This window comes from Dermacentor silvarum, chromosome 1 (genome assembly GCF_013339745.2).
Source record: "Dermacentor silvarum isolate Dsil-2018 chromosome 1, BIME_Dsil_1.4, whole genome shotgun sequence".
Classification (NCBI taxonomy): Eukaryota; Metazoa; Arthropoda; class Arachnida; order Ixodida; family Ixodidae; genus Dermacentor; species Dermacentor silvarum.
This window is the reverse complement of record NC_051154.1, coordinates 428,464,490-428,485,393: the sequence shown is the minus strand read 5'-3', so window position 1 is coordinate 428,485,393 and position 20,904 is coordinate 428,464,490. Positions and strand designations below refer to the sequence as shown.

Genomic DNA, 20,904 nt, shown 5'->3' with positions numbered 1-20,904 from the left:
TTTTTTTTTTTTTCAGCGTTTTACAACGTTCCAAGTCGAGCGACTAATGCGGGGTCAAATAATCAGTGGTTGGAGTGTCCTGGCTATGAGCCCCTGTGTAGCCTAAACGTTTGAAAATATTAAACATCATGCATCTCTATAGTACGTACACAACAACAAGACTTAAAACTTTTAAATGACTCAGTAATTTGAGATATCCATCAAGTTTTACACGTGCACTCTGCTTCGTACGAATAAAACTGCCCAGTTAAACACTTGCTGACTAAATTTGAGGCAAGTGATGGTTAGGAGATGCAATCTCCGTAATTTATTTTTAGTTAGTTATAATTAGATTTTGGCATATTTATAAACAAACTTCCAATTGTGCTAAGCCCACTAACTCGTATAACAAACGTGAAAAAAAAAACGTTAGGTGAAAAGAAGTTTGCTTGACAGAGTGTGGTGTCTTAAAGGAATAAGAAAAAGATAACTAAAATATGTTTTGGCACAGATAGACCCCTAACGAAATGTATTCTGTACTCCTCCGCACGTGGTAATCCTAGAATGCGTAAGAAATAGAATATCCGTTGGGTATTTATGAGCAAATATCTTTGTATTTCCATTTAAGAATATGCAGTGGACGTCAGCAAAGGGTATTGATACCTTACACATAGGCCTCCTTTTGAAAATTTGGATGGGCGTATGTTTAGGTTTGTGGCTGTGGTTAAACGCGTATCCGTGGTTTCATATTTTCGGTGTTGTAGGTTCTACCGCCTGCGCACATGCCCGGAAGGTGCACAAAAAAGGGGCGAAGAATGCTGCCGTCTGCAGGCACTCCCCCGCGTTATCCGAAATGCAACGCCGCGAGCCAGCGCCGCGAAAAGCGACGCAAGAAATATACGCGCGCTTCTGACTCACGCGATACAGGCGTATCAGTTTCGACGCGAACCGGCCGAACGAACGTGCGTCTTTCAACGCACGGCTGCAGACGTCACGTGCGTGGCTCCGCCAGGCAGTATGGTTTTGAAAAACTGGAGACGGCGCCGGTATCAGCCGTCGCAGCGTATAGGACGGATGTGGCGTCAAACCTCCTCCTCCGCTTCCCCGCTTTGCCATTTTGCTGTTTTCTCGCGAGCACAGGAAGGGACGTGTGCTGCAGGAAGCGACCTCCGGCTGAAACATCGAGTGAAGAAAGGGAGCCATGGAGGCAGGTGCTTCTGTTGCCATGCTGCCAGCCATGGACATGCGGCAATGCGTACTGCCCAGCAGCGACGAAGAGTGAGTACTAATGAGATGTTCAGCGATGCTTTGTGGTTGAATAGACGGAGAGAAGCATTTCTTCCTGCATTGCTGCTAAGGATTCGCAATGAATGCAACTGCCGCGAGCCTAGCGTCCATCGATGTTAGTCCGAGGTAGCTAGCGCGTTTTCTTTCGCCGTCTCATAACACCAGACAATGGCTCAATGGAAGGATTGCGGGACTTTATTGAATGGGACTGCATTTCATGCCTTCGCTCTTGTTGTGGCTGCCGAAAGCATGGATTTCTCTCATTTATAAAGAGCTCGGCGTTGCACTTGTTTGCAGAAACATCCGCCGCCTCTACTGCAGCGTGGCAATTCTGCCGATGAGGATGATTCGCGCAATTCATGTAGGCTGCTATCTAGGCATTTGCCGCATCAGAGCTTGCAGCGTTCTTTTTAGACGAGCCAGTATAATTGTAACCTTTCTCTGGTTATAAAACATGGTGCTCTTACGCGGTTCCCCTGCTCAAGTTTGCATCGCCTTTCTTTTTTGCCAGGTGACCGAACCGTGTGTCCCGTTTTGTAGGTTGTCTAGTCCTGAAAATTCGTGAGCAAACAACCTACACGAGATGGTTGTTTGGTCTCGATTACGGGCCATTGCAGGTACTAGTGTGGAATACCAAAACAGGACTATTCATTTAACTAAAGAAGGAGCTTCGAGAATGCCCGCTTATTTTTAACTTTTTTTCCATAGATCCCTCGCGTGATTTTATATTGATAGCAAACTCTACGCATGTGAAAATCATTGTGTACATTTCGGTTTTCTCGGTAATCTGTGGTTATCAACAATAAAAAAGGGCCGCCCTAACTTATCTTGTGGAGTCAGTGCACTCAGCCAAGTCGCGATTATAGCCCGGCTCCGGAACACAGCTGTGCTTCTTAGCAAAGCATGTGTATCATGCAGATCCCAGCCCACAGCGATTAGAAATCGCTACTATGGTGGGTATCGCGGCCACCTCACGGAGCACTTCAAGGCGACCAGACGGTGATAAAGGGTTCAAACGGGAGCCCACAATGGGGCTGCAGTGCGCCTCATATTTTCAAAGGTCATCCATCTTTATGATTCCTGCACATGGCACCGAGATTATTTCGACTGTGGCGATCACGTTGCGATAGGCTACCTAAAAGCATTTCTTAGCTATTTTCTTGTAAGTGAAAAATGCCATGTACCACGTTTCGCCATAGCCTGCAACAAAGGATGTTTGAAATCCGCCAGAATGGCCGGAAGCGGATCTGGAAATACACCCATATTGAGTTTATGTACCCGCGAAAGCGGAGGAGGAGGTACAGCCCTTGTCACTGGTCAACTGGTTCATCACAGCACGCGTCACGCGGAGGTTGCGAGTTCACTATCCACCCCTGGGGCACGTCGGTATTCCTTTTTTTATTTTGTTTCTCGTACAACCTGTATAACGGATGAGCAAAAAGCTCACCACTTTTATCTATTTTACAGAATACTACTGCGCGATTTTGCTACTTATTATTTATCAGCAGTCACTGTTCGCTTTCAGTAATGGATAACAACAAAGCGAGTCACTTGTTCTACTTCTTTGTATGTACCAACTCTTACTTTTTAGAAGAATTTTTTTGTTAATGTCGGTTTTCACCGAGCGCGCACCTCCATGAGCTCAAGTGCTTTATAAAACTGAAGTATCATACATGAATAATAAATGGCAACAGTTAATAATTTAAAAGGTTAACTAATTTACGTTATAATAATTACTCTATGGCACGTTTTCCAATTCAAAAGCCCCAGCAAATAATGAATAAATCTACCTCATCTATGATTGTAAATGTGCCGATATGGTTGCAAGTATTTTAAAATGTACTTTGTACTTGATTAGCCCTGCTGATGGCATTTTCACTACTGTACTTGTCGTACAAATGGTTAACTTTGCATTGGTGCACAATTTCCCAACTTCTAAGCTGTGCTGTGTTACCTAATTATTACACTATTTTTCGTGCTATACGAAATCATGCTCGTACTATACGAAGCCATACGACGCCACGCTCTGCAACTGATCTATAAACAAGCACCGAGACGTAAAGGTTTACACGACCCCAGCGGCAAGAAGAAAAGGGGAAGGTAGCCTCCACAAGATGATGACATTAGCGGACATTTGGGAAAGTATGGAAGAAAGTTTTCTTCTTCAAAAAAGCAGTTTGATCACGCACATTTGTGAATTTTTACTTAAACCTAAACCAGACGAAAAAGTGCGGGACTTACTGCGTATGATATTGGGCCTGCTATTGCGTCATTGTTTCACATTATGGATGAAACAGCAGCTGTTCTCTCTTGATGTCCTGACGTAATTAACGCATGCTGTACTGACAACCACATTACGAAAGCATTTAAAGTATCGTCTTTTAGAAACGAGTTCGTCAATAAATACATCTGGTTATTGAAGCTCTTTATTTGATAATGTATACCTAGGCCTGTCAGGAGGGCCCTGAGAACAGCGCTACCATTGTCGGATTCTTTGTCAACCGAACAGTAAATTCGTGAGCTAGTTGGTGGGAAATTTTGGGCACCAGTTTGTGCACTATACTTGTGCGACATCTTGCACCGCCAAAGGAGTACAGAAAGACAGCAGGGAGCATGAACACTGAGCATTTTTCCTGTTCATGTTATCTGCTGTCTTTTTTCCGGACCACTTCAGCACTCCGCTTGGCGCAAAATACGTTGTCAACGCTAATTTTTCTTCGCTATTTTTATGCTTAATGAAATAAATACAGTAGTCCAATTTTAAAGTATATGCCTTCAGACGACCTTCAAGGACTGTTCTCAGATGAAAAACGGTCAACGTATTGACCAAATCAGCAAAACCAGTAGCAAAGAAGGGGCAGCGGTATTACACCACTGGGCGAGACGGTTACGTAATCGACGTGGAGGAGCTGTGGGTTGTTGGCTACCTGGCTGTGGTAGGGAAGGTAGAGCCGAAGGCAATTGAATGGACATCGTTATATTTTCCCAATATATTGGCGCAAGTGAACAACGTAAGCCCCGACTCGAATGCGCGGCCAATCTGCCACTGCGCACACGGACCTCGGAGTGTCAGCTGTTACGTCTCAACCTGGACAAGCGCATACCTTTAACGTTTCCTACGAGGCCGTCTATTCATCAGCGCGCGCACCGACAGCGACCGGGCGTGTCATAGACTGTGACGCGTTAACAAAGGAACTAGCGTCGAGGAAACAACCAATGCTATCCGTGGATCCGGTAATTACCGTGAATATCACTACCTAATCCTGATTCTGACAAGAGGGCCGTCACGTAGAGCCCGCTAATTTATGAAAGAGGCCATCGTCGCCCAAAATCGTGGGAACAGCTTCGAGCTCAGTTTCCCAGGTGGCCACGCATATTCAAGAACGAGGGGGGGGGGGGGGGCGATATTGGTGGCGGGCCTGGCGGAACGGTGCGGCAACATGGGAGGGATGCTGCGACCGATTCACCGATTGTGATTGGCCGACGTACCGTCATCAGATTTCCCAGTCTAGTCTCCTAGGGAAGACGACGGTATTAAAAGCGGAGACGTGTGGTTATGACGTGTTGTGATGTGTGCTCAGACAAGTACTGAGCTGAGACATTCAATTTCCTCCCCCATGGAGTGGGCTTCCATGTCAGGAGCCACCGTAATATGTAGAATAAGCCCTTTTTCGCTTGCTCATACTCCCGGACGTATTCATCTCTATGACTGAAGGATCACCGGCCTAAACGCTACACCGAGTCCCAACGCATCACGAACAACAGTGTGCCGACGCATGTTCATCGGACTGTGTCATTAAGGCCTTGCATGTCATGGACACCATCAAGGAGCTACTGCTGTGTTGTTTTAATGCTCTAGGGGCGACAACAACTGTCCCAATTTTTGTCCGCTATACATGGTTTCTTGGCTACACACTAGTAGAAAAAAATGTTAGTAAAACTGCAAGTAAAGGGTGCAGCTACCAACTTCACCACCTGTTACTAACTATACACTAGCTGCTTACTCCATAGATATTTCAAAATTATTAGGTGCAGCCTTTACTAAACAGTGACTAGAATTCACAGATCAGTTAGTAAACGGTACTACCCGGTCTCACCCATGCTCTAATATCCCGTATAGTGGTTGTTTTAATGCGATGTTTAGACATATTATAGTCTCTATCATTCGGTTGGAATAATGATTATATGCTTAGTTGGGCCGAGCGTATGTGTAGATTGAGCCTTATACAAATATAGGTTCGTAAACTTCTTTATGTATCCAAATACATGTTTCCCCCGGTGCAACTTTTGCTTCCAGGGGCTACGACTATACACTCATACAGTCGTTCTCCGAAACATGTCGCGTTGTACTCCGATCATTGTATTGTGTGATGCGTTGTTCTCCTTTGTTGTTTGGTCCTTTCTGAACAGTGCAATTTATGACTTGGAACTTCGACTCCGCCACTGATGACTCTTTGGTGGCATCATTTGATTGGTTTTAAACGTACCTAAACTGTGTTACAATGTGGCCCGTAATTTTTTTTCGCAAACACGTGTTTGTAAGACACTTTCAGAACAGAAGCGACCTACTTATTTATTTTCAATGGAAGTGTCGCTTGTAAAAAAACAGGCCCCACTAACTTAATTGGGTAGACGATGCCACTATATATAACTACGATTACTATGTATGGTTCGTAAACTTACTACCGGTGCTAGACCTTTGAGCCAGCTCCTTTCGGTCGTAAATGCTACTGCCTGTGCCGTTACTACCTATGGTTACTAGGATCTTAGTTAACTTCATGACAAACCATTACTATATTTTAGTTAGTAACTCGCACGACCTTTTCCTAAGTGTGCATTTTAGTAGCCTCAACCCTCGTCCGCGAAGCCGGGAAGCCATGCAACCACCTTTCATTTTCCTACCCTGTCTCATCCTTCGTCTTCACGTCGCTAGTTCTCTCTCCAACTTTTCTTTTTCTTTTGATGACAGCCGCCTGCACAGCATAACCTATGCATTAAGCGACATATGTCCACGCTTTCAGAGCAACAAAATTGCACAAAAACTCCACGACACATTTTCTTTATTTTTTTTGGACCTGCACTTTTTTTTTTACTTCTGTTGTATGCATATGTAATACGTTTCGCATCTCCTGTTGACACAGGGGCTGTTGTCAAATTGAGCATGGTATCCACATGCATTGGACTGCATGAGTTAATCCCTTATGCCGCGGGAGTCGTTCGAATGGCTGCAAAGTATCTCGTATTTTGTTTATTTTTAAATGAGAAGTATACCCGTTGCATTGACGTGCGCGTGCGTGTGTTAGTGTGTCCTCCTCAGAAGGCCTAAATGCGTGTCTGCGTCAGGGAAGGAAACGAGCGAACGTGAAGGGTGATTCGCGTAGCATTGTCAGTTCTGGCGTCTACATACTTCTGTGCGAGAGAGCCTGCATCAACTGAGCAGCTAGCGGTGTCATACCGCGAGCCGGCGACTGCATTTCATTAGCCTGCGGTACTTTGACAGATCATACTTATATGTGCCGCAGGGATCTCGAGGCGGAGGTGAAGCCAGTCATCGTCGGAGTCACACAGCGCCAGCCGCCGAACAGCCGCCGACTACTTAGGCCGTAAGTGCAATGTGAAAGCTCCACGGCGTCATCTAACACTCTGTCCCAGGTGATACAGATCACAAACACACACACACACATATTTATATACAGGGTGTCCCAGCTATCATGCAGCACGATTTTAAAAAAGAGGAACGGCATTACGCGAAGCAAACCTAGTGCGTATTGTTTCCAGTACGGTGGAGTAGCCGCGAGTAAATTTTTGGTTACTGAGATTCAATTAGGTAATTGTAATTGATTATCTAACTCAAGAAGTACTGTCCTAATTATTAAAGTGTCAATGAGAAAGTTGTAGAGCAACATGTAAAACTCCCGATACAGCTTTCTGTTGCTCAATAGGTGCTACATAAAAGTGTTTTTCCGAGCGTGAAAGAAGCCTGCGAATGCACGCAAAGTGCTTCGGGCGGCCAGTCGCGCGGCAATTCTGCGTGTGTTCGCGGGCTTCCTTCACACTCCAAAAAACACATTTATGTAGCACGTATTGAGCTACAGAAAGCTGTATCGGGAGTTCTTCATAATGCTCTACGACTTTCTCATTGACACTTTGGTAATTATGACAGTACTTATCGAGTTACATAATTATTTACAATTACCTAATTAAAGCTCAGTAACGAAAAATTTACGGGTGGCTACTCCACTGCACTGGAAACAATACACACTAGGTTTGCTTCGCGTAACGCCATTCCTCTTTTTTAAAGTCGTGCTGCGTGATAGCTGGGACAACGTGTATATATATATATATATATGTGTGTATGTTTATCGCGCCAACGATTCTTCGGTGGTTTTCCACAAGATTACCAAGAATACCAATTGTTTCAGCGAACACAATTAATTTTTTAAGGTTGCCTGTGGCAGATAGCCTAATTGTAGTTCATGAACTGGTCTACTCGAAGAGGCGGACTTGCACAAAAATATGAAATGCATAATCGACTAATGAACAAAAATTCACTAATCAAGTTTTTAACTCGTTACCTCATGGCCCATATTGCAATTTACTAATTCTAGCAGTGGAGTTCGCAAGGCAGATCCACTCGGAACGAATTCTCAGGACGAAACCTGTTTCGAGGTATTAATTCCCGAACTTACAGGAGAAATGCATTGGCGTTCCAGTAACTTCCTTAAAAAAACGTCATTGTATGCACTGAAGCACCAAATTAACTGGAACGCCATTGCATTTCTCTGCAAAGTTCTGGAATTAATATCTCGAAACTGGTGTCATCCTGAGAATTCGTTCCAAGTGGATCCCTCTTCCGAACTCCACGGCTAGAATTTGTAAATTGCAATATGGGTCATAAGGTAATTAGTTATAAACTTAATTAGGGAATCTTTGTTAATTAGTAGATGATGCATTTCAATTTTTCTGGAAGTAATGTGCGACTCTTCAAGTAGATCACCTTATGAACTAGAATTGTGCTATCTGTCACAGGTAACCTTTAAAAATGTTTCGAAAGTGCTCGCTGAAACATACAGTATATATATACGTAAAGGGTGTCCTACGTACTTGCACCATAGTTTAAAAATATGCAAGTGTCATGTAGCTTGACAGAACCAAGGTAATGTTCTTTGCCGTCGCTTGGAGATACTCAGAATATTATTTTTTGTGTTCCGCCTAATTGTATAACTGTCTTAATTATTCAACTTCTCAAACATTGAAATTAGATGAAAAGTTTCAGTGAGAAAATTGTAGAGTGACATGAAAGACTCCCGATACAGCTTTCTGTTGCTCAATACGTGCTACAAAGAAGTATTTTTCCCAGCGGTAAATAAAGCGCTCGAATACACGCAAAATTCCCGCATGACTGTCGCTCGAGGCACTTACGTGTATTCGCGGGATTCTTTTACACTCGGAAAAACACTTTTACGAAGCACGTATTGAGCAACAGAAAGCTGTATCGGTAGTTTATCATGTCGTTTTACAATTTTCTCATTGCCTCTTTTCATCTAATTACAATATTTGAAAAGTTGATTATTCATTTAAGACTAATCCTGGATGTAGGCGGAATGCAAGAAATACTTTGGGTATCTTCAAGCAACGGCAAACAATATTACCTTGGTTGTGTTTAGCTACGTGGCATTTGTATATATTTAAAGTTCGGTGCAAGTTACGTGGCACACTGTATACAATTGAAGAAAAGTATCTCATAATTTGCGTTTGGGTCCTTTGAGGTAAACTGCTCAAAATGTTGGTGCTGCGTTATTTCAGAGCGCTAGGCTAGGGTGATCGTCTTTTGAACACGCACTTCCATCGTACTTTATTCGTCCCTCATAGCCCATCCACTGTGTGCATGATTTGCGTACTCCAAGATTGTTTCACAAGAATACCAACCAGCAGTAAAAATACGTGCGCGCTGGTGAGAGAACTTTTAATGATAGGTGGAGAGGTTACCCGAAGCAAAGGTTTGGCATACCACTACAGGTTTATTATATAACAAGAGATGAAAGGATGAGACAACACAAAAGAAAAAAATAATTGTGCAGATTCCATGCACTGTGGGAATGGACGTTGTACGAACAATTATGCAGGCAGCTGGCTATGCAGAATTGGGTTCCGTAAAGCGTTACTGGGTTAACCAATGTCTTTGTGTAAATTGTGCGGGTCTAGTATCTCAAAGGAGTGCCGACCACCGCAGGTTCGAGCGTAGCAAGCCGCAGGGCCGTGACGGCCGGCGCTTCTCCAAGTCTATAGACTTCAGACTCTGCCCAGGCGGCGCTGCGGAAAAACCCGCCACCAGCGCCCCCATCGCAGCCTTGGCGCAAACTGAGTAGTGCAAAGAGAGCTGTCCGCAAGCGAAGCTGCATAGGCCACAATGGAGGCCCCTCTTTCGGCTGTGTTGAGGCACGGTTTCCTAAATATCAAGGACCTGGAAAGCTTCTTCCGCCCATCCACGCTTCGGAAAGGGAGCAGAGCGAATTACGTGTACAATGTAAAAGAAGTTTCAGGTGTTATTTCGGCGCGCTGCAACTCGCAAGTACAGCGAGCATCGTACGACGTCGAGTTCGAGGCAAGCACTCCGACGTCCGTTCTCTAGCGCCTAAATGTGTTAAATTTGGGTACGTACATAATGTGAAAGCGATGAAGTACATATATGATTAAGTCAGTTAGCTTTGTAGCTTACGGTCAGTGGTACAAAGCTCGCTTTATCAGGGGCGAACCTTCGCCTTTTCAGTTGCGTTCTCGCTTCAGCTCTCGCTTCCTGGGCGTTCGAGCGTGTTATCGCGCATCTTCGAATGTTTTCTTCACGGTTGTCTTCCGTTTGTATTTACTGCAAATGGAGATACGTGCGTGTCCGCTTTCGCGGGTTACAACCGAAGGCAAAACAAACCAGCAGACGCTTAAAACAACACACGCGCACAAATGAATGTAAATAAACGCGACATTTTTTTTCTAAACACGTGCGTTACTTCGCAATTACTCATCCAGTGCTCCCACAGCAACTTTAATGCTCAGATTACAAAAAAAAAAAAAAAAACGCTGTCAAGATGGCTCAGTGCATTGCGAAACGTGCTCGTTGTATCGAAAAACCGAAACTAGAAATAAGCTCGCGATACCACAATGCCCTAGAACATGATTTTGAATTCATAAAGGAACCAAAATGTTTCGTTAAACTGACCTGCCACATCTCTCCGTTCCACTTGCTGAGTAAAGTGGAGGCGGACGTGTGTAAACAGGTAGAAACATCGATGGCACATACGCAGGATGGTTCACAACTCTGTTTATTCTGTTGCCAACGAAGAGGCGGCTGCAGATTCCTCAGTTTTCGCTTGGTTGCCATAGTCCCCCGTCAGGGCTACGCAACACAAGTACAGCAGAACAACATTATCACACTTTCTCATGTGAGCGGCTGTGTTGTGGAGAATGCGAGTAATTCGCTTACCCAACACGCGAACGGCCCGTATCCAGCGCTCTCTCCTTTCTCCTTCATACGACCGCGATGGAAATCGGTAAAACTGAACGTTGTTATTCAGTCCTTCACGTTCATGGCAATTTACAACGCAACAGTAACGTCGATTGCGGCGTTTCTTCGTAGCGCGCGGAGCTGTCGCGGTTGCCGTCGTGCTCGCCATCGCCATAGAAGGAGTGAGCCAACAAGAACTTTACGGCAGTTCGGCGGCACGTCCGACTAGCGGAGAAATTCATAGCTCTCAATCTGGCTGTTAAATGCGCAAAACATTCGCAATATGAACCAAAATTAAGTTAAATCGTTGTTTCGCACTCGCTAGCTGCTTAGGCAACTTAGCAAGGGAGTCGGACTTTGCACTACTCAATTATTACCTCTTCGCACCGACAGGTGGCGCTACGCGTCTTGCAAAACTCCAGAGTCTGACGTCTATGGCGCGGCTGTGCCCGCTCAGGCCGCAAATGTGGGGGGCACGGTGCTCGGCGCACGCAAGAAAATACAGTATTGCCATTAGTTAGAGGGAACATTTTATTGTCTCCGTGGAGATGTAACAGTGTACAAACTCCGGTCCTGGGCCGGCGCGGTAATCAAAAGGCTCTCGCGCCAAGGACGAAAAATACAGAAAGGGGCGCAGCTGGTACGTCGCTGCGAGAGGATGGTTCCTCGCGACACGCCGCTAGGAAAAGTCCCCGTGGTTATGCTGCTTGCTATCGCGATAACGAGCGGGCCCACTCGCGAGAGCTCGGGCAACGTCCGTCGGCTTGGGCCTTCGTTAAGTGTGGGTCGGCGCAGTAGGACCACGTGCGAGCACTAGGCACCGCTACTCGGCTTCACGTACCGGCAGTGATCAACACATGGTACGCGATCGCCGTACATGCAAAGACACCGTCTCAAGTTCAAGACGCAAAGGGGCCGGCGAATGAGAGGAATACATGTACGTAACCACTGCTGTGCCGGAGAGATCTCCTGGTGGGGCTCGCGTTGCCGCCGGCAACGCCACCGCCGCAAACCGGTTCGCGGCAAAGGCCACCAATGCAACCTTCGCGAGTGGAAAGGGAGAGGCATAGGGATGACAGAACAGGTGAATGCCCGCGCAAAGGCGCCTGGACGCACCTCAATCACCATAAAATCCAGTATTTATGTGTGTGACGCGAGTACAGTGAACTAGAATTACCGCGGGTGTTATTGTGTGATGACAGCAGTAAGGCGACCACGACGGTAACTACGATTGCATACTTTCTACGAACGATCGAATTGATGTGAACGAGCGGCATGGAGGTGCGAGATGGGTAAGAAACGCAGAATTTGAATGCTAACTGATGGCAGCATGTGGTATTACATGAAGGACACAAACGAGTTACTCGATAGCGATACTTTTGCACAACCTGAAGCCCGTGTCCTTTTATAGGCATTCGGACAAGTGGCGTGGTGCAGCTGCTCGCCTTGGCCGAACCATGATGACGCTGCCATTTTTGAATGCGATGCAGCGCTGTCGTACCTGGACATTATGTGCGCCAGCAACGAGCACACATCTATGTTTGAATAAGCGGCCTATTAACGACACGACGAGAAGGGCCGTAAAAGTCCGGTACGAGGTTTGGGAGGAACAAGGAGGAACAAGGAGGCGGCGCGTTGATGTCCAGTGGTCAGAAATCAACGCGCGTGGGGAACATACTTTTCAATCGCTGTTTCAACGGATGCAACAGCCACCCGGTGTTCTGCTGCCGATATGCCCGGATCTTCTTACGCATGCCACCTGGCTCGAGCGCAGATGGCACGCGAGATTCCCAGGCGAGAGATCGAATTTTCAAGCTGGAATGAAAATGCAACGACCACCACGAACACGCGTGTACTTATATAGTCATCGGCCGAAGTTAATAGATTACTTGGTCCACTGGGTCGGAAGACGTTCTTGTCATGACAATGTCATGCCATACATGCATGCATGTCATGAAATTATTTCATTCTTGTTATGCATGTCATGACATTCATGGGAATAACGTCATGACTTGACATGCAGGTCATATGGCATCTATGCTAATCATTTTAAGACATACATGGCATGACATGTCATTATTGCCACAGATGTATATCATGACACGCATATCCTGAATACATCGAGTTACAGAAATCCATGGCATGTGATTAAGTAAGTACATTATAGTCATGACATTCATGTCATGCCATGCATGTCATTTATGTCATGACATGATTGTCGGTAATGTCAGTTCCGGTTTCTAATAAGTATACATGAGCATATCCATGCAATGAATGAAACGGTATGGCATGCATCACATGAATGACCTAAAATGCATGTCATGACGTGATTATCATGAATGACATATTGAAGAAACGACCACGACAGCATCACGACGTAGGACGCTAGATAGATAGATAGATAGATTTAAAACGCCTGAAGTTCGCAAAGACTGCTTCGCATTAAAATAAACTCACATGCATCCACTCGCACAAATCCTCGGAAAGCGGCAGCAATGAGCACCATGAAAGGAACAAACTGTACAGTAGAGCTTTATGGCACCGCCAGTAACCAAATGTTAGCCATTTCTGTGGTGCAGCCAAGAGGACACAGATGGATAACAATTTCTTTATTGACTATGCCACAAAGCTCCGCTTTCCACCTTGCTCATTTCATGGTGGTCACTGGCTGCCCCTTTCCAAGTTTTTTTTTTTTTTGTGCGTGCGTGTGTGTGTGTGTGTGTGTTTGTGTTTACCTCGTTTTTTGATCTCGTGTTATATATTAGGCCTGCTGTAGCATGCTAAACCTGTTGCTCGGCTAACCTCCCCACACATCGTTCAAGTGTCTATCTCCAACGCGCACATATTTTCACTATAATGGTGGATGTTACGGTTTCCTTGCGATACATTTGGAATGCGCAAACTATGCTCATGGTGAGTGGACTATGTCGTGTGAATAAAGTACGACGTCAGTACTTGTTCGAGAGACCACTGCCCTAGGATAGCGATCTGGTGTAACGCAGCAGCAACATTATGAGCAGTTTAGCTCACAGGACGCAAATGCAAATTTTTATATATTTTTTGTTCACTACTGTACATGCAGGCGTTGATTATTGGTATTGTTGCGACGGAATCTGGTACAGAGAGTTCCAGAAGGGCCTGAAAAATAAGCAGACACAATATAAAGTTTGTAAATAAGGAAAAATACATAAATCGTCTTGCAAAAACATATCAAAGCATAGAGTGTACGAAGAAACAAAATTATATAGTAACCTACAGCTGCGGCTATGGTACTTTTTCTGAGTTTCTTTGGTCAGCCTTATCCTTGGAGAATCATCGCTTTGGATATTTGCCTTGATTTGATGCCCTTCTTTGTTACCTTTACATCTGCACACTCTACCGCTAGTTCCATACTATTTAAGACAGCTTCTTTTTGTGGCTGAGGGGTGCTTTTTCGCGGGAATTCCCACACAGGAAGCACCAAGTAATAAATGACATTCATTTTCGACGAAATGCGCTATTTGACATCAAAGCAAAACATTTACGACCTGTATTATTTTTGGTTTCCTTTCTAAACTCAATACGAAAATATCGCCTCATAGTAACTCTGCTGTTCCAGGAGGAGGCTGCTTCGCCACTCGAGAAATAGACACTTGAACGACGATTTCACCACGCCACCGCTGCCTCAAATAATATGGGCAGTAGTTGTCCATTGTGGGACGCAAGCAAATATACTTTAAAGTACCTCGTATTACTTTTCTTTACGCCCCCCCCCCCCCCCCTCCGATCCGAAGTGTTAACCCCCTGCAGCCGTATCCGCTGGCAGAATAAACAATATCGCCAGCCTCGGTATTCTGCTCAAGGTTGTCTTTGACCCAAGTACTGCAGGAAAGAGGCGAAGGGAAACGTATACTAACACCCGCAGGGCAGGTGCGCGTGCGCTCGGAATAGGATGATATAAGTCAATGGGGACACGAAAAACTAGCCACTTTAAAAGTCGTGAGTGGCGAGCAGCGCTGCTTCTATGGGAGTGCTTCATTACCAAAAAAAGAAAAAAAATTATCTAGACCTCGCCTAGCCCTTTGTGAGACGCTATTTTTCCATTACAATTTTTTTTGCTTAAAACCTGCAAGACGACACTTAGGATGACTTAAAAATTGTTTGACACAATTTTTAATAAATTCTACACAACAGTACTCGTAAGAAGTGGTACATATATGTACGACTTTATTACAGGGTATGAAAAGTGGTACGCATTTTTACCGCTGTCCTCTGGCGGTATCAATAAAAAAAGGAGGTTTAACTGACATAATATTTACAAATCAATTGTGCTCTTCATTTGTGAAATGGTCCGAAGCATCGAACGCGAGAAAACAAGCGGGAAAAAAAAAACTCCCACACGTTTTCATTTCTTGTTTTTCAGGGCTGCCGTCACGTCATAAAGGGCACTGCATGAATGCAAGTAAAGCTTCTAGACATGGGATATCATACCGGTACTCGTTATTATTGTGCGCTTGTAGAATTGACTACACATGCACGCAGGACAAAATGTGCTATAACCCGCACTCGCAAGTGGCCCCTTCAGACACTTGACACGCTACGCCGCGTAACAGTGCTGTGCGAAGGAGAAGCTGAGTGCGCTGTAGTGAGATGGTATCACAAGTTCCTCGTCGAGATCACGATGACCCACCAAACCGGGCCCGTGCGATCGGGGGGGGGGGGGGGTGTAAGCAATCGGGAGTCTTCCGGAGAATTGGGGAGAGTTGGCAAGCGTGTACACTCAACCTGGGCGATATGATCAGTGCGATAGCCGCCCGGCGAGGCCTAACAAAACAAGCCTGAGAAAGGTTCGTTGAAAACACTGCCTACATAGAGGAACAAAAGTGTATGTTTATGGTTGCAACGAATCACGAGGTTTATTAAGCCGGTACAATAAAACAGTAACCGGGCATGTTTACGCAGCGTTCTCGAGAGTTTCCTTGAGGCCACAACAGTGGGTAGTGAATATTCAACAAGATACTTCGAAAAAGAGACTCAGTATGCGCACCACATGGCGTAGTGAAGGAAAAACATCAAACAAGCTTCTAAAATATTTCGGAAGATGGCTGCACTAGTAATAGTGGCGCAGTTCAAACCGTTTATTTGTTATAAGCGTTTGAATCAAGGTAAAAAAGTGGTACAAGTATGTACCACTGCCCCACAAAGACCTAGGCAACCAGGCATCATACGGCTCTTCAGTGTCAGCGATACTAGCTGACTCTTCGGGCACCAACGTTTTTCTCTTTGCTGCTATCAGAGTTTCCTACGACTGAGTCTTGGGACAGACAATCCGAAACACGTGTCTGTGCCAACGAAAGCAAGATCATTTTCTTGCGACAGTGATCCCCCTTCTCTAATTCAGCATTGATTAAGTTATTTTGTGAATCGCCGGGTCCATGCCTTTCATATCACTAGCACCAGTTTAGCTTATAAGAGAAAGAATGTCGATTCTGGCTATATTTATTTCTAAATAAACTAAAATAAAGCGTTTAACGACCCTAAACTGCACAGTGGGATGTGTGGGGCACCATATCAGAAGGCTCTGGTTTACTTTTGGCCACCTAGGGATCTAACCAATGCCCAGTACGCGAGCATTTTTGCATTCAGCCCCCTTTCGGAATGTGGCCACCGCTGCCGGGCATCAAACCCGCGACCCCAAACTCAGCAGCGTGGTGCCATAGCCACTGAGGCATCGCGGCAGGTTTTTCATTTCCCAGAGCCAGTAAAGGTGTGACGTCACCTTTGTTTAATAGAAGAAAGCTATTTAGAATATATCTTGACGGGATCATATTGACGCTAAACAGGCAGGAGGCGATGACAGAGGTGGTGACCTGGAATAACCCACGTACGTATTAGGTGAACTGGTGTCCACAAAGTGAAGGAAATAAAATGATCATGGTCAGTGGTCGGGAAATCGAATGAAACTGCTAAAGCCCGCGTGCTATACATATACGTGCTGGAGTCTTGATCCGTTGCCCTGGGTATGCGGAGCGCCATCTAGGGCTCTCCACAATGGTCGCGTCAAAATGAAGAAGTATTCAAGGGAGCAAAAGTTTAGGAACCACGGCATCAGCGAAAAATTCAATATATCTTTTGGCTCGAGCGTCTAACGTAAGATTCTGCCAGTATATTACACTGGTCGTCTACAGAGATGCGCACAGTGCCGCTTCCTTTCCGGCTACATCCAATAAGGTGGAAAAAAATGAAGAAGGATAAAGGAAACGCTACATTTGTGATTTTCAAGCTATTGCAAGGTTCTCGGCTATCGGAGAGCATAAAACGTTTTCGAAGGTCCATAAAGAGCGCGCACGTCCTGCGTTTCAGAAATATCACCAGTGGCATGGTGTAATTGATCAACGCCAAAAAGCAAAGAACGCATGGATTTAAAAATACGTTTTCGAAAGTGACATAGTCTTTCGGGACACTACCGAGAGCCCTGCTCCGCTGCCCCCGTCGTGGCCTAGACCCAGGCCGTCAATATGCAGGATATTTATTAAAGTTGTCTAACACACACACACACTCTTTCGGCAGTAGCGTGTCACTGAATTTCATTTATGCGGTGCAATCTCTGGGAAGAGTAGGGCTCCATTTGCGCTGATTGGAACCACAATAACGGGACATAAGAAAGCGCAATGGGACGGAAAGAAAGTTGCATGATGGCAAAATATTCCTCGCAATAAGGACCTCTATCAAAGGCAACTGTGCAGGAAAATTCTCTCGCGTGTCTAACCAGTATTGCGCAAGGCTGGATGAGACGTTGTGTGTCTCGTTTCTGGTTTGCTGATGTGACATGGAACTAGAACTGCTTTGCACCTAGAGCTACATTTCTTGCAGAGTTGTTAAAGAAGATATTCAAGCCTCATCTAATTGAGCAGTTGCTAGCAAAAATAAATGTTCTACTTTTTTCCCCTCAGGCACCCAGATTACACGGCCTGTTTATTTAAGGGAAATCATGTTTGGTAAAGAGACTCAAAACAAAGCAAAAAATGTCCTTGACTCATTCCCACAACCAAAACGAGAAAGCTCTACGCTGAGACCACTGTTTGTTAACAGGACTTCTGTGGTCTCAATAGCTTAAGCAGCATTACTTGGACAGAGAAGGAAAACACACAAACAGTGTGTTAGATCCAGGCACGCGTAATGTACGTGAGTTAAGCCACTGAGAATTTATTTAAAGGTCACCTTGAAGGTTTCAAGGTTTTTGGTTGCCTATCCTATGCTCATTTTGTTTCGATAGAAATGTTTTTGCTGGCTTTTTTTTCTTTCTTATGCCTCTATTTTCTTGCTTTCTTTTTTCAGTTGCTTCCCATATTGAACCAGCCCACTTGTCGTGAACTTTTTATTGTGATATCAAATATACGGGCACTTGAGGCTCATTCACATTGTCGCAGCTGCCTTGCTGTCCCAGGTGCGACAGCGCATGCAAACCCGTGGGCCGTGTGATGTAGGTCACGTGGTGAACTGATTTTGCGAAGGCGAGAGTGCCAGGGCGACAGTGAGGACTAGCCGAGAAGCTGATGCCTTGATGCTCGCTATCTTCATGGGCGCCCAGTGTTGGAGCCCTCGGCACACGAACAGTGTCCTAATAACAGGGGGACAGCACGGAAGCTTCGTTTAAGGATAAGAATTAACGCGCAATTCTCACTGCCTACGCTTCTAATCGCGCCAACGTTGTGATCGCCAGTGTCCACGGTCATCCATTCGGGCGAAAGTGCGACTTCTTTCTTGCTTTTCTATCTTTATATAATTTATTAGATTGCAGTGAAAGAAGATATTAATGAATAGGTGGTACAAATACCTCTACTGATACCATGAAATTCGAAATAAATCCATCAGATGTGATTGTGGAATTCTACTGCTACTGCACAACCCTCATCAGTCTGTCAATGATATCGCCACGACGTGGCTTGCAGCCAATCATCATCCAACTTTCCTCGCATAACTGTCCGCAGTGACATCATTTGGAATAGTGGCGCTTGCATTAAGAAAAGAGGGTGTTAATGAATTACAAATAATGGACTTTGGTATTGCTTCATCACACATGTCTGCGGAAAACTATATAATAACTCTTTCTTTTTGTCGGCAAAAATATAAGTTCCCAGAGACTGCTGGCCCAAAGCTGCATACTGTTCCTATTGGGTCCTTCAATTCGAGTGTCAAGAGTTTTACGCGCTGCTTCGCTACTAGACCAGGCAATTGCTCTCTTTGTCACCCTAATCATGCGTGCATAACATTTACGCAGCTGCAGCATGGAAGGCAGCGACATCGAGGCCGCACTCAGCCGCCGTTTACACGACGCAGTGCGGGCGGACGATGCGAGCGGCGTAGCAGCAGCGCTGTCTTCGGGCATTCTGACGGCCGACGACCCAAGCAAAGAAGGTGGCGGCTGTACCGCCATCCTGGAGGCCACGCGCCTAGACCGAGCCGCCGTGGCCTCTGTGCTGTTCGAATTCGGCTGCGACCCATGCCTGGGTGACAACCGCGGCTGGACAGCGCTGCACGAGGTGTTCCGAAGCCCGGCGGTGGCCGCAGTCCTCTTCAAGCACGTGCCACCAGCGTCATGGAAGCGCGTAGCAGACTCCGTCTATGGCCTAACCCCGCTTCACGCCTGCGTCAAGGCGGCGGTGTCCTCGAGCGTACCACCGACTGCGCCGCAGCTGGAGGTCATCCGTGAGGTCGCCTCGCGGTGCAAGGGGGACGCCGTAAGCCTAGACGGCGACACGTGCTTGCATTTGGCTGCTTCCGGTCGCCACGACCGGCCCGAAGTGGTCCGGCTGCTGCTCGAGGCAGCGCATATCCGAAACGTTCAGAACGCGCGCGGGGAGACGGCCTTGCACTTAGCTATTATCAAAGGCCACTACGAAACTGCTTCACTGCTCATCCAGACCATCGCGGAACAAGATGGTGCGACGGCAGAGCAACACGGAGTGACGGATGATTCCCCCACAGGCACGCCTGCAGAATCGCCTGAGCTTGGTGAGAGCGCCAGCTCACCGGAAATCAAGAGGGACACGCAAACGCAGACGGCGGACTTGCTCGACCCGTCCCTGTGCGACCGCTTCGGGCAAACGGTGCTGCACTACTGCGCGTCTCGCAACGCGGCGCACCTGCTTGACTTGTTGCTGCGGAACTACGGCGTCCGCGATGTTCAAGACCTCCGAGGTGACACGGCCCTGCACGTGGCTGCCCGCCGCGGTCACGACAAGTGCGTAGCGTTGTTGCTGGGCTCGGGTGCCGACGCGAGCCTGCGCAACGACGAAGGCATGACGCCCTTGGACATGGCTGTGGCAGCGGGGTTCGCGGACGCGGCCCGGCTTCTGTACGAGAGTGCCACGGAGCCTTTACTTCGAAACGCGGACGCACTCCGCCGGCACGACTCCGTACGACGCTGTACGGTCATTGGCAAAATGTTCCTGAGCGTCAGTTGAGCTGACTCCCAGCAGTACAACCGCAACTACTTGCTTTGCAGTGTATCACAGAGATTCCTAGAGGCGCTAGAAAAAAACATTAAGCTGTACTGAACTTGCTCATTGTCAAGTTGCGCATAACAACAACTGTTAGAGCTTGTTTATCGTATGAACCGTTCACTGCTAATGCAGCACGCTAGTCTTCGGAGGCCTTGATCTCTCTCGCGTCGACTGCTTTCAAGCAAACAGTTAGTGACATTTACAATCGGTGTGTTTCATCCCTATATTGTGTGATGTGACGATGTGACTGATTTGAAAAATAGCGTGTGCATCATGCCAGCTTTATTTAAATAAAATAGTTTTTAAGGCGTCGTTTTGGTTTCTCAACTTCATCCTCATACTTTGGGGTAGAATTAAACGAAGTCTACTGCCCGCGGCACAAAAACGCGGCTTGGCTAAGGCAGACAACGCTGCAATGACGGCAGCAGGGGGCGCTCTTCATGCCAGACATCTAGGTGGTATTGAGGCACCCTCCAGACATCTAGAGTTACTCTGTGTGCTCCCGCAGGAAGCATATACTGTAACTCTACAAGCATCAAATCTCCCGTGTGTTTGCGCCCTTGCTGCTATAGCGCGTCTGGCCATTGCGTGTGTTGACAGAGCGCTTGATGTGTCCTGCCCGCGCGGATATTGTAGGATTGTGCAGAAAGGTCA

The 20,904-nt window shown here is 46.3% G+C and overlaps 1 protein-coding gene across 1 annotated transcript; it reads left to right on the top strand.

Annotated features, from left to right (window-relative positions):
- Nucleotides 1–935: 935 nt before the first annotated feature.
- Nucleotides 936–20,556, top strand: LOC119437677 (ankyrin-3). Its single transcript, XM_037704666.2, has 3 exons — nucleotides 936–1,257; nucleotides 6,789–6,869; nucleotides 19,026–20,556. The coding sequence occupies exons 1-3, from the start codon at nucleotides 1,181–1,183 to the stop codon at nucleotides 20,209–20,211; spliced, it is 1,344 nt and encodes a 447-aa protein (XP_037560594.1). The 5' UTR covers nucleotides 936–1,180; the 3' UTR covers nucleotides 20,212–20,556.
- Nucleotides 20,557–20,904: the final 348 nt, after the last annotated feature.